This window comes from Phyllopteryx taeniolatus, chromosome 1 (assembly GCF_024500385.1).
Source record: "Phyllopteryx taeniolatus isolate TA_2022b chromosome 1, UOR_Ptae_1.2, whole genome shotgun sequence".
In the NCBI taxonomy this organism is placed as follows: Eukaryota; Metazoa; Chordata; class Actinopteri; order Syngnathiformes; family Syngnathidae; genus Phyllopteryx; species Phyllopteryx taeniolatus.
The window spans coordinates 14,121,810-14,138,129 of NC_084502.1; the positions used below are offsets into that span (position 1 = coordinate 14,121,810).

At 41.1% G+C, this 16,320-nt stretch overlaps 3 protein-coding genes across 8 annotated transcripts; 2 read left to right on the forward strand and 1 right to left on the reverse strand.

The window, feature by feature from the left end:
* The first annotated feature begins 628 nt into the window (after nucleotides 1-628).
* On the forward strand, nucleotides 629-5,891 carry nfe2 (nuclear factor, erythroid 2). 2 transcript variants are annotated; one of them, XM_061773873.1, is made up of 4 exons: nucleotides 629-1,579; nucleotides 2,603-2,681; nucleotides 2,760-2,891; nucleotides 4,518-5,891. In XM_061773873.1, exons 2-4 carry the CDS (start codon nucleotides 2,634-2,636, stop codon nucleotides 5,769-5,771), a joined length of 1,434 nt encoding a protein of 477 aa, XP_061629857.1. In that variant the 5' UTR covers nucleotides 629-1,579; nucleotides 2,603-2,633; the 3' UTR covers nucleotides 5,772-5,891. The 2 variants fall into 2 exon arrangements, with proteins under 2 accessions (XP_061629857.1, XP_061629862.1); XM_061773878.1 differs by lacking the exon at nucleotides 629-1,579 and having other exon boundaries at nucleotides 2,105-2,681.
* On the reverse strand, nucleotides 5,873-9,910 carry LOC133478170 (heterogeneous nuclear ribonucleoprotein A1-like). 5 transcript variants are annotated; one of them, XR_009788612.1, is made up of 13 exons: nucleotides 9,752-9,910; nucleotides 9,101-9,217; nucleotides 8,879-9,025; nucleotides 8,564-8,774; nucleotides 8,394-8,483; nucleotides 8,229-8,318; nucleotides 8,106-8,150; nucleotides 7,909-8,025; nucleotides 7,708-7,836; nucleotides 7,280-7,347; nucleotides 6,414-7,119; nucleotides 6,145-6,202; nucleotides 5,873-5,954 (listed from the first exon to the last, which is right to left on the reverse strand). XR_009788612.1 is itself a non-coding variant. In XM_061773908.1 (11 exons), exons 1-10 carry the CDS (start codon nucleotides 9,761-9,763, stop codon nucleotides 7,292-7,294), a joined length of 1,014 nt encoding a protein of 337 aa, XP_061629892.1. In that variant the 5' UTR covers nucleotides 9,764-9,910; the 3' UTR covers nucleotides 5,873-6,202; nucleotides 7,280-7,291. The 5 variants fall into 5 exon arrangements, 2 of the variants coding, with proteins under 2 accessions (XP_061629892.1, XP_061629873.1); XR_009788613.1 differs by lacking the exon at nucleotides 6,414-7,119; XR_009788609.1 differs by having other exon boundaries at nucleotides 6,145-7,119.
* A 489-nt stretch (nucleotides 9,911-10,399) lies between these two features.
* cbx5 (chromobox homolog 5 (HP1 alpha homolog, Drosophila)) lies at nucleotides 10,400-15,453 on the forward strand. The gene is made up of 5 exons (XM_061773921.1): nucleotides 10,400-10,559; nucleotides 10,916-11,107; nucleotides 12,551-12,770; nucleotides 12,934-13,034; nucleotides 14,560-15,453. Exons 2-5 carry the CDS (start codon nucleotides 10,977-10,979, stop codon nucleotides 14,699-14,701), a joined length of 594 nt encoding a protein of 197 aa, XP_061629905.1. The 5' UTR covers nucleotides 10,400-10,559; nucleotides 10,916-10,976; the 3' UTR covers nucleotides 14,702-15,453.
* The last annotated feature ends 867 nt before the right edge of the window (nucleotides 15,454-16,320 follow it).

Here is a 16,320-nt window from a genome sequence, read left to right on the forward strand (position 1 = left end):
TGCACACTCAAAGACTCGTTTTGATCACAGTACTAAAATCTATTTCATAAAATCCTGATGGCACATTATTTCATTGCATTATAGGATGTGTTTTGTTTTATATTTGACATATGTTATACTTTGTTGTAGTTTAACAAAGGAAAATCTTTTCAGTAGCAGACTGACAAATAAGGTCGATTCAAGACTGTCACGTGTTAAAGCATTTAATCATGTTTATATTTCTGCATCAAATGTATGTTTGTAGTTAATATGATCGTGTTACATTTTCAGATATAGTAATTAGTGTGTTTATCATAAAAGACCACAAACAACAACAACAAAAACAAATGATTGGATTCATTTCTTTATATTGTAAAAAAAAAAAAAAAAAAAAAAAGACATTTGAACGGGGGTGTGTAGACTTTTCTATCCATTGCATGTAACATGTCCACTCCTTCGTTAATTTTCTATACAGATTGTCCTTCTGAGATTGACCTGGAGCCTATCCCTGCTGGCTTTGGGCTAGAAAGTGGAGGTACACACTGGACTGGTCACCAGCCAATCGTAGGGCACATACAAACAAGCATTCACACTCACATTCATGCCTACGGACAATTTTGTCTTAAATTTACCTAAGAAACATGTTTTTGAAATGTGGGAGGAAACCGGAGCACCCAGAGAAAACCACGCAAGTACGGGGAGAACGTGCAAACATCACACAGAAAGTTCGAACCCAGAATCTCTTACCTGTGAGGCAGACGTGCTAACCACGAGTCCACCAATGATAGCAATCATGATCATATGTGAAAGCTGTTACAGAGCAGTTCTACTGTATGTTACACAGAATTTGTGGGTGCACTGAGTCATATCAGGGCAATAAGGGTACAATATTGTTTTCTTTTTTGGGTGAAGGATTTTAATGGTTGCTATTTAAGACACTCTCTCCTCCATTTTCCCCTTCTACTCTCTCTAACTCTCACCCTTGATGCTTTCTCTGCCAGGTAGAGGAACAATGAGGTCTTTCTTACCTGTCGCAGAGTGTACATTCCATTTGTACTCAACAAAGTCGCAATCCCACCCCTGCTCAAAGAAGTCTTCTTCCAAATCCAGGTGTTCCACCTCATACAGCTACCTTTCATTTGGGAGGATTTAAAAGGACAATTCTTCAGTCGGATTTGCTTTTTGTTGTTGTTTTGTTGTCATCAGATCAATAGGATGCAAATTGCTCACATATTTGGAGGGGATTTGTACCACTCTCTTGAGTGCTGAGTGACTGAATCATTGACATGGTTCCTGCCAGACTGCTGGTTTGTGGTTTATCATGTGGGCAAAGGGGAAATTTGGAGGTTGGGGTGCAAGTGTGCTATTAAGGATACAAGAACCACTTTAGAGGAACATTGCCTTTGAGTGCACAGAGCCATCCCATTTATGCTGGTGGCTCAGTGTATCGCTGAGCAGGCAGACAGACAGACAGACAGACAGTTGGGATAGGAAACACCGCCTTGAGGAGTCTGCAGTTTTGTGCGAGGCAAGAAAGGTTGGCGATTATCATCTGAAATGTTCACCATGTGGAGATACACATGTAGAGAATACTGCTCAGGTATGTTGATTCATACATATGACACCCTTTTTATTGGAGGATTTTTATGAGACAAGTAATTTCTGAACTACATGTGACACTACTTGTTAGCGTCACATAGCGTGATGTGAGATGACTTGAATTTTTTTCCAAGTTTGATTGCTGTTTTTACACAAGTGATTACAGTGACAGTGAAGTAATTTCAGGGTGACTCTGACACCTTTATGTTTATTTCAGCAGAACTTTTAGGGACTTATTAGAAGTTGTTTTGCAACATGCAGAATTGCCTACAAAAAAATATGATAATGAAATGGTAATAAATCATTCTAAAACTTTTTCAATTGTGTAGTCTATAAAACATTAGACATTCATTTCATAAAGCTTTCCCAATTTCATATTTTGCCCAAAGAATTCACTGAAAACAACAAGTGCTTAAAACTCAAATCAAACAAACAAAACAAAAATTCAACATGCTAACTGATAATTCAAATGAAAATGAAATATGATTGCACTCACAATATAGAATTGACCAGGTGAACATCATTTTAATGCTCATGTAGTTTTGGCTACTCGGTGCACTGTTATGAAACATTTCATCCAAACATACAGTCGTCAAGGCTATGCATTGTTGCAAAACAAAACAAAACCACACACAATCATTTCTACATATTTAATATTTAGATGATAGTCATAAAAGTGCCAGTGTTACAAGAAATGTACACTCTTTCATCAGGCCTCCACCAGTCTTGCAGAATATGCTGTTTCCCTACAGATTGTCTTATCACTGGTTGGCACAACTAATGGGAGGAGTCAACTGTTCAGGAACCTTAATGTGTTCCAAAAAACCCCCACAGACATGAAACTGCCTGAAATGAGCATGCACTGACCTAAAGATTACAATAAATAAAGTAGTAGTGTTAAGACATGGCACCACCGGCTTTGCAGAGAACCTGTTTTTATTTTCGAATAGCTACATCCTAATACTGTATGTGTAGAGGCATGTTGATGATAATTGGATATTTAATGACAATGGATAATTACTAGGTTGAAATGCTGCAACGCGAGCGTGTCCTAAATGTGTTCAACAGCAAGCTACGTGATTCCAACAAGGAGAACCTGGGAGGTAGGTTTTTCAAAGAATTTGAAAATTCTTTACAGCACAGAATGTACTGCACCTAAAATTATTTTGCTCTCTTTCAAGGTATTAGCATGCACCTCAAACAGGTTGTGTGGGGAAGTGCCTGCTAATATACTCAGCAGTAGATCTCATGGAGCCCAGCACTCAGACATGGACGCAGCCTGGCAGGAACTGATGGCCATAACAGAGCTGCAGGTAACTGCGTTGTCATTTGCACAGGAATATGGTACAGTTTGCTGAATGTAGCTTTTTGCTTTTACATACTGTTTTCCAGTATGTTTCCAAATTTATTACAAAACAAAGATTCACCCTCAGCTCAGTTTTTTTTTTTAAGCAATCAACTTCTATCCATTCATCTGTCATTCCCTTTCTTTTCCTATTTGACAGTTATTTTTCATTCACACTGAACATTTTTTATTGACAGGATACTATCGGACACATTACTCACAAAAAGCGAGGAAACCTATTTGGTTTGGGGTGAAATTTCAGGAGGAACCTACATGGACTAGATCCTTTACAGGTTAACCTAATTTGACCTTCAACTAACTGAACCGACTGCACACTTTTGGATGCTCATGTCCAAATTTCAATGTTTCAACCCTCGTTCCACAACTTGTTGTTCCCTAACAAGGGGCTGAACTGCAAAACTCACAACAAATCCATGAGAATTTCCAAGGATGTCCACTTTAAGCCTTTCTGTGACACTTCCAGTCTCTGGTGATGAAATTTCCCCCAAAATGACAGTCTTTCAAAATGCTGAGTCTAGTTAGAATGGCCACTTCAACTACGTATCGGGACTTTTAAAAACCGGAGGATGGGTTCCAGAGAAACTTAGATTTTTAGTGTCATAAAAGAAATTGCCTTTTGAGTGTTATCACCTGCAGAAAATCTGGTTCAAAAACACCAACTAAGATTAAAACAGTATCTCCTTGATCTCTTGGTTTTGTCTACTACTCGGGGAAAACCCTTCTCCGATTAGCTGATAAGTTTTTGTTAAAAAAACATCAATAAGCTCGTACAGGCCGAAATTCGGAGGGGTTTTCCAAGTCGATGCATCAAAATCTTAACTTAATAGCGCAAATTAAATATTAGTTGTGAGAAGAGCAGTGTGAATAGATCATATGCAATCACTTGTTTTTTTCCTGCATGTATTTGTTATGGATTTCAGAGGCATTTGAAGAGTGGAAATTAAGTGTGACAATTCCACAAAGACAGCAGTCACCTGTAACGCTGCTACTTACAATGGCGAGGTGTTGATCAATTGTCAGGTGTCGTCTTGGTCTCACGATGTCAAAATGGCAACATGATGAAGAGGTTCTAATTCTAATCGGTCCATTCATAGATCAAACACCTGTTGCAAATGTGCCATCAAGCTCCTTGTTAGAAAACAAAGTTGTGCAAAACATACTGAAATATTGAGCAGTTGGACATGTCCATTCAAAGAGAGAAGGTGAAGTTCCTCTGTAAAAGTTTTAATGCCTTTTAGGTTGAACTTGAAATTTCACCCGAAAGCCAAATATCCGTAACTGTGTGTGAGAAGGATACATACTGTACAGTAATTTCCTGGTTATTACAATTAATAAAATGGTTAGTTTTTTTGTTTTTGCTTGATTTTCTTCGCCTAGTTGTTTTTCTACAAACCTGTGAAATTTGAATGCATCAATGTATATACTGCTGTATTTGTAATGTTAAAAACAATCTAAAAATCTAGATATGAATTTTTTTTAAATGCATTTTGTAAATAAAATAATATGGAGCTGAACAGATTCACAAATCACTTAATAGTGAATCATTAACCGGAGTGCCTTATTTTTGTTGCAGGGCTTAGAGACTTCTGGTGAAAGCGCCTACGAAACAACACAATACCAAAGCATTCAGCCGATGGTTTCTATGGGCGCATATGCGGCTGCCCACTGCCACCACGAGCCTGCTCCTGCTGCCTTTGAGGTGGGCATGACAGATTCATATGATGGAGGATACTCTGAGGAAGCTGCAGTCTGTCATCACCCAAGCACCAACGGAGAGGCACTCTATGAGCACTCTGGACCACAACTCAACCAGAGAATGCTGCCCCTCTCCTCTCAATCTCACCTTTCGCTTGGGACTCTCACAGGACAAATGAGCTCATCATCAGGTAATAGTCAAGGGGACAGAAGGCCAAACAGCAGTCTTCCCCGGGCTCAGCACATGATGTGGACAGCACATAGCCAAAGTTCATTTGTTCATTCAGGTGACGATCTAGAGTCAGACTCTGGTCTCTCCCTGGGCTCCAGTCCACCTTTGGCCTCACCAGAAAATTGTGTTGCTGGGGCACCGGGATGCAAGACTGTGGACATGCCCATTACATACAGTGATGGGGACCGAGAAAGGACAGCTGAACACAGTGGAAGAGCGCATAACTACCAGACAGATTATCAGAGTCAGTCTGATTCATATCGGCACACCGGTGCGCAACCATCTTATTTCACAGACCAACACCACTTAAACCATTCACAGTTCAACGCACTGAACCTTCGGGTAGCCAAACAGCTGGGTGAACTTTACAGCTCCGAGTTGCCCAGCAGAGGGAGCTGGCAACAAATCATGCATACAAAGCCTCAAGGAAGTGTCCATACACCAGCGTGCAGGGATGAGAGGCGGGCCATTGCGCTGAAGATCCCCTTCCCAATGGAAAAGATCATCAATCTGCCAGTGGACGACTTCAACGAGCTCCTGACACAATACACCCTGACCGATGCCCAACTGGCACTGATTAAAGACATCAGGCGTCGGGGCAAGAACAAGGTGGCAGCTCAGAACTGCCGCAAGCGCAAACTAGATAGCATAATTCATCTTGAACGAGACCTGGGTCAGCTGCAGGCTCAGAGAGACAGCCTGGTACAAGAGAAATTAGAGTTCCAGCGCAGCTTGACGTACATCAAGTGCCACCTCACTGAACTCTATGCAGAGGTGTTCTCTCACCTCAGAGATGAAACTGGACAACCATATTCAATAGATGAGTACTACTTACAACAGATGGCAGATGGGGAAACTTATTTAGTGCCTCACACAATTTTGCACAACAAAGAATTCTGAAATGTGGACAGGCCTACGGAATTGCTTATAGTCACATTATTGTGTCCGTCCGCTACAATGCTTTTCCATTTAGATTTTATTGTGCAAGTAAAAACACAACATCGGTTTATAAAAATAAACATTTATTTTAAAAAAAATAGTCTCTTAAAACAAAAAGGAAAGCACCATTCATTCTCCAGAATCCTGCAAGAAAAGATTTAAGTCCATTTAACTTTCTTATCTCCAAGGATTTAAATCAGATTAACAGGGCATTTAGCAGTTTACAAAAATAATTAGTATATACATACATGGATCTTCATTACAAATTGCTATAACTAGGTGCAGAGCTAAATAAATGCCTTGTCTGTGCGCTACATCATGACACTCATTTTACCTGATTCATCCATTGCCAGTTAAATGAAGTTGGTCCACCGAGAGAACACTTATGTTACCTGAAATCAGAAACAGCAAGTCAAAAAAATTCCTCAGCGCACATCTAAAATTCACAGCATGCAAATATATTTGGTGACAAAATGTAATTAGAAGGCCAATTTACCAATTTAGATTGTTGAGAGTTTAATCATTACTGTGCGACACATCTGACTACCACAGCTACGTGACAAAGCAAGGTTTACTATCAGTAGTTGAGAAGTCTGGTCTTACCTACAGGCAGCTTATAAGCCTTTGGTAGCTGCTGCCTGCTAGCCTCAGGCTTCTGTTCTCACTCTCCCCTGCTTCAATGATCCTGGCGATGATTGCTACTTCTCTCCCTCAGCTGGCTTCCATGGCTAGCCTCAAAGACTGCATGTTAGCTAGCATCCTCCAGATGATCTGCACAGCACTCGGGTTAGTTTGTACCCACTGCGTCCAACCCTTTGCACGGCACCTGTTAACCCTCAACCAGTAGAGGCCTACTGCATGGATGCTCGTTCATTCATGTCTGCTCCCAGCGCACAGATGCATCTCACGCCCAGCTGTATGCAGCAATTCTTACACCATCCCTCTCCCCAAAACCACTTGAGGCTAACAAAAGTTTGTAAAAAGACTGAAAGTTTGTTTATTTCAGCTCAACGTTGATGCAGTTACAAATAAAACCAGAGATCAAGGACAAAAATATCTACATAAAACCCTCATTGGAATGCTTGCTTTCCAGAAACAGATTAAAAAAACAAAAAACAAACAAAACAAAAAACCACAAAAACGCTTAATTGAAGACCCTCCATGTTTTTCTTTTTCAAGTCTATTATACATCTCTTGCAGCAGCTGTAACCTGCCACATGTTTGGCTGAGCAGATTTAGGAGGTACACCTGCAGCTGCCCTGTCACTTCCTCTCCTCTCGCTGTCACTTCCTCTCCTAAGTACTCAGCCCTGTTGAACAATACGGAACAACATTGTTAACTGTGCACTGACTTCATACGACCTGAGATCCAGTGATTATTTTTTTTTCCCCCAATGGGTATGAGCACTTAACGGATCCCTGGTACTATCAAGACTGGCAAAGCTGGTGGCCTTGGTAAGAAATACTCACCACATTGTCACTTCAAAACCGTCCTTGACGTCCATAGCCACTGTTTGAACTTCCTCCATAGCCACCACCTTAAACACAACATACATTAAGCCTCTATACAGGTAGATCAATAAATTAGAATTCATTGATTCTAATTACTTGAAATAACATGCCTAAATTGTGCAATAAAACCTGCAGATTTAGAGCTGACAACCTATAAAAATTCACTTTCAGAACAAACGGTCCAAATTTCCATATTTTCAAAATTTTATCAAGAACATCTCCGTGAAAGTCATTATTAAATTATGGCTTCAGTATTTGTCATTTTAATGTTTTTATTACATCAAGCTTGTAATGGACACAGTTGCAGCCTGAATCAAAGAGGTTTCAACATTCCATCAAAAATGTGTCTATGAATTCAATAGACAGTGCTGCTTCTATCGCCTTACCATAGCTCCTTCCACCGCCGCCGCCGCCGCCAAAGTTGCTCTTCATTGGGCCGAAGTTAGAAGACTGAGAGTCATAGTGACCCATGTTGTAGTTGCCGCCGCCCCCACCACCACCTCCCCCGCAGTTGCCTGCAATACGCGCCAGATTATTACTGTACAGTCAAATGCAGTAGTCTTCAGCAAAATAAAGACAATATTTACCGTAACCATTGCTGTCATAATTATTTCCACCATAGCCTCCACCGCCCTGGTTGTACCCTTGGTTATAACCACGGCTCCCTCCATTGTTGTATCCTCCCCCAGGGCCACCACCATATCCTAATGACAAGTGTCCTTTTCAGTGTAGCAGTCAAAAGCTGTGGGGATTAGGGTTGTATAAACAAGAACTGCAAACTTACCACCATCACCATTGTAATGGTTGTCTCCATATCTACCCCTGCTGCCTGAAAGAAGATAGAGACGAGTTTATATATGCAAAAAATAAAAATAAAAACATTTGCGGTCGTGTAAACTGTGCTTACCCTGGTTAAAACTTCTGTCATAGTCATAGGGTCTTCCACTGCCGCCACCGCCGCCACCACCACCGCCACCACTCCTTCCGCCTGAAAATCCTGTTTAAGTATTACCCACGCGTTACCATTGGAATGTCATACCCAGATGAGGTGCATTGCAAAAACCACGAGTACCTCCTCGCATTCCTGAAGACTGCATATCCTGTCGTGGGAGGGCCTTTCTAACTTCACAGTTGTGAGAGTTAATGGTGTGATATTTCTGGACTGTACAGAGGGACAAAATATGTATAGTGAATGTGCAGCTTTTTACATAGTTATTCCAAACTGCAGAAAATTGCACTTACTGACAATCCTGTCAACTGCATCGTGGTCATCAAAAGTAACAAATGCAAAGCCTCTCTTCTTTCCCGTAATACGGTCATTCATAATTTCAATAACCTCGATCTTGCCAAATTGCTCGAAGTAATCACGCATGTGTGGTTCCTCAGTGTCTTCCTTAATACCTCCAACAAATATTTTCTTCACAGTTACATGAGCACCTGGTCGATTGGAATCCTGTAATTGGAGACATTGATCAAACCAAAGCGTTCCCCCCCCCCCCCACCCCCTTTCCATTCATGACACGAAAACCACAAACATCATCATACTATAGCTTTTACCTCTCTGGAGACGGCACGCTTGGGTTCAACCACTCTTCCATCCACCTTATGGGGACGGGCAGCCATGGCAGCATCAACCTCCTGTACTGATGAGTAGGTGACAAAGCCAAAACCCCTGGATCTCCTGTTACTGGAGTCTCTCATTACCTGAGCATAACAAGAGAACGTTTATGTACACTCCCGTGAAAACGTACACAATACAATTACAATTAATTCACTTACCACACAATCAGTGAGACTCCCCCATTGTTCAAAATGGGCCCGCAAGCTTTCGTCTGTGGTCTCGAAGCTCAAGCCTCCGATGAACAGCTTGCGAAGCTGCTCTGGTTCACGTGGAATCTGCACAATACGAGACAATAAATCAGAAGAGTCAACATACTTCATGATTTCAGTGTTCTACTGCATGTATACTGACAGTAGCATTGGGTGTCTGCACCATTTTAGTGTCATAACGTGGCTTGAAAATAGGACATATTGGAATAAGCAGCGAAGAAGGTTCCGCGTTGCAATCCTGGGTTGGGTGGGGGAGAGCGACATCGCCGCCATTACGCCACAGTATTGTAGCAGAAGGCTAATGCACCGATGACGAATATTTACGACCGGAATCGTTGACAAAAACAAAACGTTACCCAGAGAGACAATGGTGTTTATATTTTGTTGCGATGTGTGGGGAAACAATTCAAAACAATCATGAATTACAATGACACGCAAGTCGTCAGAACAAAAGACCACGAGGCTCGGGCTCTTATAAAATGGCGGCGCTGCGGTTCGTGTCGCGTATTTAAAATGAGAGCAAAAACATGCAAAGAAAGAAAGAAAAAAAATCGCATTCCAACTGGTATATTTCGAGCCTTCGCATAACGAGGTACTCACATCTTTCGACATCTCGCAGTACAACTTCAGACGACACAATTGAATTTCAGTTAGGAAGGTGAACTGCGTCAAGCAAGCAAGCGAAGACTGCCTCTCAACAGTAGCATAAATAGTAACACATCCACTTCTTCAACGTAGCTATTGGTCAGTAGTTCCCGCTGCGGCCTGGCGTCATTCAAGCAAAAGTATTCATTGGGCAAAATCCTGTCAATCATTGACAACCTCCAATCGTAAATGAGGTAGGTGTGGACGTTTGTTCCAGACGACCCAAGTATGCGTATCCTCGAATACGTATAGTGTCAGTCTTGTAGAATATATTATTTTAATCAGAAAGCACGCCAGTACGTATATCAAAACATTTGTCATTGAACTGAGTAAAATGCATTTCGATTGCGGTGCAAGGAACGTCATTTATTTGAGACATTGGGGCTGGGGGCGCATAGCTTTAATTCATGTTCATATCGGTGGGAATCTACCATAATTCCAGTAATATCTCATGTGCATGTTCTTTTTTAGTGCCGCATTAATCATCAAGTTTCGACTGATGATAATAAATGGGCTACAATGGTTGAAGGGACGAGGAGCTGACCGGAGAATATAGGTCACTACCTGAGTGAGTGAGTGAGTGAGTGAGTGAGGGGCGGATACGTTCATTGTGAGCCTTTAAGGCGCGCTTTTCACGCACAGTAGCAAGCGAGCCAGCGCAGTACCTTTATGTGCTCTTGGCTACATGCTAAATTAGCTTCAGCCGCCCCCCAGAAAAAACAATCGGTAATCCGTCAGAATAGTTGTTCATCGCATCAACAAGGTAAGCAAACGAGTAAGCATCGCTGGTGCTAGGAGCGCAGTGTTTATGGAGCGCTCCGTTTGTTAGCTTTCGATGAAGGCTACCTGCGTTAGCACGTTTGCCTGCGGGGCCCATTGATTAGCTAGCTTGAACTAGCAATGCATCATTTTTGTTTTACAGTCTAATGTCGTTTTAAATAATGCTCAGATAAATGTGTTGACCTAATAAAACAAGCGCAAATATTTGTAGTTTTCGCATTGCTACCCAGGAGCAGAGTTAGCCTATTTTGTGCTAACCAGAACAACACGGGGCCTTCCCACCCCCCCTATCGTTTGTAAGCCACTCGTGATGTTTCAAATTGAGTTTTTCATTTTCAGAAACTGCGCCTTCAAGTGAACAATAGCGTCGTGTAAAGCTCCCTGCTAAACCAACTTTGCAATGGGCAAAAAGTCTCGCGAAGACGACTCTTCATCATCGGATGAAGAAGAGTATGTTGTGGAGAAGGTGCTGGACAGGAGGGTGGTGAAAGGCAGAGTCGAGTTCTTTCTCAAGTGGAAGGGATATTCTGAGTAAGTTTTAATGCTTGTTACAATATTAATACACAAAAAGAACACCGGAACTGGTTAAAGGGGAAAGTGTATGAGCAAAGATCCTGTTTTATGATGGTTCATTGTTAGCCTAGCCGAGACATGTGGAAGTCGAGAAAGAAGCTACTCAATCGTTCTTTATTGTTTGGAGCTCAGGTGCTTAAATTATTTATAAAAAAAAGTTTTTTTTTGGGGGGGGGGGGTGCAGGGGTTTTCAATCTGGCATCAGCAAAATAAATAATTATAAATTGTGTAGTATTGTTTAAAAACAAGTCTACCTACATATTGTGACCAGCATGCCAATAAAGCAGACATAAACAAATTACTCCTCCTTACGCTAGATTTGTGTCAATCAGAAGTGAAATGATTGTGATGTATTATCACGTAAATCTGACATGGAATCAATAAAATTTTTTATTTTTTTTAAGAACAAAAGGCATGTTACAGGAATGAAGTCTTTTTCCAGTGAATTTTTCTTTTTTCTTTTGTCCCAAAAGAAAAAAACCAAAACAATTTCACTGAAAAAAGACTTAATTCCTTTAACATGCCTTTTGTTCTTTAAAAAAAAAAAAAAAAAAAACCTACCCTCACCTATGGTCACGAAATGTGGGTCGTGACCGAAAGAACAAGATCCCGGATACAAGCGGCCAAAATTGAGTTTCCTCCGCAGGGTGTCCGGGTTCTGCCTTAGAGATAGGGTGAGAAGCTCGGTCATCCGGGAGGATCTCAGAGTAGAGCCGCTGCTCCTCCACATCGACGGAGCCAGATGAGGTGGCTGGGGCATCTGATTCGGATGCCTCCCGGACGCCTCCCTGGTGAGGTGTTCCGGGCACGTCCCACCGGGAGGAGACCCCGGGGACGACCCAGGACACGCTGGAGAGACTACATCCTTCGGCTGGCCTGGGAACGCCTCGGGATCCCCCCCCGGAAGAGCTGGATGAAGTGGCTGGGGAGAGGGAAGTCTTGGGCGTCCCTGCTAAAGCTACTGGCCCCGTGACCTGACCTCGGATAAGCGGTAGAAAATGGATGGATGGATGAATATAGTCCCCTTTTTTTAAACTTTTTTTCAGAGGTTAAAGGCGTTAATTACGGGAACGTATTTTAAAATACACTTACTTAAAAAAAAAAAATTCAAACTTTCTTGCCTTGTTAAACTTTTTTTAATAGTCTTATGACTTTATCTTGGAAAACTGACTTTCTCCAAAAAAATATGGTATGTTAAAGTATTATGACTTTTCTTGAAAATGAAAATTATTTTTTTAGTTGTTGAGGAGTATAAACGGTAATTGTTCAATTGGTGTTAGGATAATGGGGGTTGGACCTTTTTGAAAACTACCCCCCTCTTTCTCCCCTATAATGAGTCCCTATATCCCAAAATTGTTGTCTATATTGGCCCTGACTCTCCCTGCTGTGATTTGTTCTCAGAAAGCACAACACATGGGAACCAGAGAAGAACCTGGACTGCCCAGAGCTCATTTCGGAGTTCATGAAGACTTACAAAAAAAGTGGGAGTTCTACTCCAAGTAGTGGAGGCAGCAAGTCCAGCACAGCCCCCTCCGGACGTGCAAAAGACTCCGGTAGCTCAAAGAAGAGGGGCTCGGACGATGATGAGGAGGGTGGAAGCAAACCTAAAAAGAAAAAGGAGGTAAGAATTGCATCATAGCTAGGGTAAGCCTCGGCACTGGTTCTGTCTGATTGTGTATTTTTAATATGATGGGTAAACATTTATTTCTATTTAACTTGCTATAAGTTCAGGAAAAAATGATTGCCGTTTTCATGTTAAGTACCTGTGTCGCTTTGTCTTTCAGGAAGAAATTCTAGTGGCCCGTGGCTTTGAGAAGGGCCTTGAGCCAGAGAAAATCATTGGAGCAACAGACTCGTGTGGTGATTTGATGTTCCTAATGAAGTGGTACGTGTTATGTTTGCATGCTCATCTCAGTGAGGCTTTTAGAAGTTGGTATTAATGCTTTAGCTCGATTTGCACACGCATTGCCTCTTTTTTTATCGTCTGAGGTTTTCAATTGTCTCTTTCACTGCAGAGTATTTTAATATATTTAAGCAAATTTTACTCTGCTATAAAATACACCATTTTTGTATTGTTCTGTATAAATGGCACTTACACAGGATAGGGGGATGAAGTCGATCAATTTTCCATAAAACCTATCCTCATTAGGGTCGTGGCTGACTGGGGTATGAGGTGGGGTACACATCGCAGGGCACATTTAAACAACCATTCACAACTTTGTCTTTACTGAAGATAACATCCATGTTGTTGAAATGTGGGAGGAACACAGAGTACCCGGAGAAAAAGCTCACAAGCAGAGGGAAAACAAACTACACACAAGAATGCTGAAGCCTGGATTCAGACCTCCAACCTGAGAACTGTTGGGGAGACATGCTAAGTGCTAACCACTTGTGCTGACGGGGACGAAGTCGACATGGAAACATTAATTTTGTTATGTTAGGTTTAGTATCAAATCTGTTACTGGTGGGCCTCACCTGTTTAAAATGTATTCCGCCGGGACATGGGTGAAGTCATCACTTCTAACTTATTCATTTTTGCATTTTCACAAAGTGGTGCCTTGAGAGAGAAGTTTAATTTGTTCTGTTGGCCGCAATTGTAAGTAAAAAAAAAAAAAAAAAACTGATCTCAAATCATATTTCCTAATTAAAATGAATGGAAATGCTGTTCTTCAATTCCAGCTTACCAAGAAACTTTATTTTTTTTAGTAAAAAAAGTTGCACCCTATGATATTGTACATTATACAAACATATTAATAGCATTATTAAATCAAAGGTAAAGTCGTAAACAGTGCATCAAGATTAACTCATTGCGATTGTGCGGCTCCTGGTTTCATCGCTTTGGCCAAACATGGAGCTGCTCGTAACTCCTCATTAAGTTGTAGTAATATTACTGGTTGTTTTTCGCTGAGAACAAAGAATATATGCCTGTATTGTTATGGCTGTCTACATATGTTGCTCTGTAGTTTGTTCAAATATCCGTTGATTCAAGGGTTTTGACACTGCCCATCCAATTTGTTTTGCATTAAGCTAAGCAGACTTTCTTTAGGCAAAGCTAATGCTGTTACAACGTGGCTGTTATAAATAGACAATGTGTAATTCGTTGTTGTATCTCGAGTTTGACGGTAAATTTCAACTGGGAGTGGCAATAAACGGTGTGAAACCTCTTTTTTAGAAAAACTGTTCACTATCTTCCAAACTTTGGTTTGTTGAGTTCCTCTGCATTCACTGCCACCATACAGCGCTCCTATATCAAATTTTTGCTTGATTGTCAAAGCTCTTGGCTGAACGACTGTACGTGTTGTTTAACATTTATGACGAGAATTGCAAGTTGACCAGTAATAAGTGTTGATTGGACCTTCAATCTCGGGTAACATGTCCATGATCAAAAAAAGAGTTTTTCTCTCCTACAGGAAAGATTCTGATGAGGCCGATCTTGTGCTCGCAAAGGACGCCAATCTAAAGTGCCCGCAGATCGTCATCGCCTTCTACGAGGAACGCCTCACCTGGCACGAAGACAGCGACAAGAAGGAGAAGGACGCAGTGAGCGCATGAGTGAGTTGGTCACCTCCAAAGGAAAGGAAAACTCCGCTACAGGGACAAGCTTGCGTCAGACATTTTTACCCCCCCCCCCCCCCACCCTAACCACATCCCATACTCTGTACATTGTTCAACAAAGACGCTAATACAGTGGACACAGACCCTCAGCCAAGACCCACTGCTCTCTTTAGACCATCCTTTTTGTCACCAGGTGTAACACAAACAAACGCATCATTGCATTCTAATGAGAAGCTGCAGAATCTGTCACCATTGATTGTGGTCTGCCACCTTGTGGCTGAAAATGTCCAACTGCTTAGTTTCTAGACTCTTGACATCACTCATGGTAAGCCTGCAGTTTTAATTTTTAATATTAGTACTGAAATCATGAAATTTTAATTGGGTGGATAATTTGTTATATTTACTTGAAGCTCTAGAATGTTTCCTGATCAGGCACATCCTGGCTTTGATTAGCAAATACTTTTCAGTGCTTTCTGTCATTTTATCTTCACAGATAAAAATGTTTTTATCCGAGATGGGTGACAATTTTAAGTGGGTGTCTTGTGTTCCAAAATAGTTTTTAGGGCCAAATATGTTTTTACTGAGCTTTATTTTGCGTAGCAATGAAGCATACAATAGTTATGGTGTGACAGTCTTTTTTCATATTTTTTTTAAACATTGCAGACTTTTTAAACAAAAAGTGAGACGTTCCTTTTGTGATGTTACAACAAGGTATGGCAACATACTTAAATAAATTGTTTAGATGTTGAGTTTGCTGTTGAACTTTATTTGCCAATCGATCTCAAACATTCTGAAGAATCTTTCAGCTTGAAGTTTTTTTAACTTTTCCAGCTGCACCTGGTTAGGGTCAAGGGGTGCTGGAGCCTATCCCAGCTGACTTGCAAGGAAATAAAGTTGTGCCAAAAATATGACAGTGATAGTTAATTGACTAATTTGGTTGAAGAACTGCCGAACTAAATGACAAGGAACCCCAAGTTTTAGTCCAGTACAATGTTTTAAAAAGCAGTAATAGCATGTACTAGCCTGTATTACCAGCAGATGTCACTGTTGGACAAAATTATACATATTCATTTCTTCCTACATTGCTTCTGAGTACTTCGTTAGGCCTATATGTCACTTGGTCCCACAAAGTTGTTCTTAAGAACGTTAACGTTCATATATGCTCGCTGCCTTTTGAGATTTGTATTCTTCAACACACAACAGCACAGTGGCTAAATAGCAGTGTAAACCAGTGGGTCTCAACTGTTGCCACCCTGTGACCCACAATTTCCTAATCTCGCGACCCACCTTAACAGAAGTGAAGAACAATAAAGAGCATGTGTTGGTCAAAAATAGCATTGTATATCTTGTTTTTAAACAGAACTACACGTTTACATGTTCGAAGTGCCTTTCTGAGCGTCTTAAGGAACTGACGATGAACAGGACAACTGCAAGAACAAAAATATCTTGGCACTAAGCTCTTTTTAGGAAAGTGCAACATCAGTAGTTGTTTCTTTTATGGAAATGAAGGATGCAGACGTGATAAAAAGACCAATGGATTTTTTGTTTTTATTTTGGGTGAAAGAGGCTGCCACTGGAGCTTATTTAATGTTTCTGATGCATCCTTGTCAAAATCC

Bases quoted from the DNA above. Each gene is read 5' to 3' on its own strand.
- cbx5 (XM_061773921.1), top strand. From the start codon at position 10,977: ATGGGCAAAAAGTCTCGCGAAGACGACTCTTCATCATCGGATGAAGAA. The intron at 12,771-12,933 runs GTAAGAATTGCA...TTTGTCTTTCAG, and splicing joins AACCTAAAAAGAAAAAGGAG to GAAGAAATTCTAGTGGCCCG. The intron at 13,035-14,559 runs GTACGTGTTATG...TCTCTCCTACAG, and splicing joins TTGATGTTCCTAATGAAGTG to GAAAGATTCTGATGAGGCCG.
- LOC133478170 (XM_061773908.1), bottom strand. The intron at 8,484-8,563 runs GTAAGTGCAATT...CCCTCTGTACAG, and splicing joins TGCAGTTGACAGGATTGTCA to TCCAGAAATATCACACCATT. The intron at 8,151-8,228 runs GTAAGCACAGTT...ATCTTCTTTCAG, and splicing joins TGACAGAAGTTTTAACCAGG to GCAGCAGGGGTAGATATGGA.
- nfe2 (XM_061773873.1), top strand. From the start codon at position 2,634: ATGTGTTCAACAGCAAGCTACGTGATTCCAACAAGGAGAACCTGGGAG. The intron at 2,682-2,759 runs GTAGGTTTTTCA...CTCTCTTTCAAG, and splicing joins CAACAAGGAGAACCTGGGAG to GTATTAGCATGCACCTCAAA. The intron at 2,892-4,517 runs GTAACTGCGTTG...TTTTTGTTGCAG, and splicing joins TGGCCATAACAGAGCTGCAG to GGCTTAGAGACTTCTGGTGA.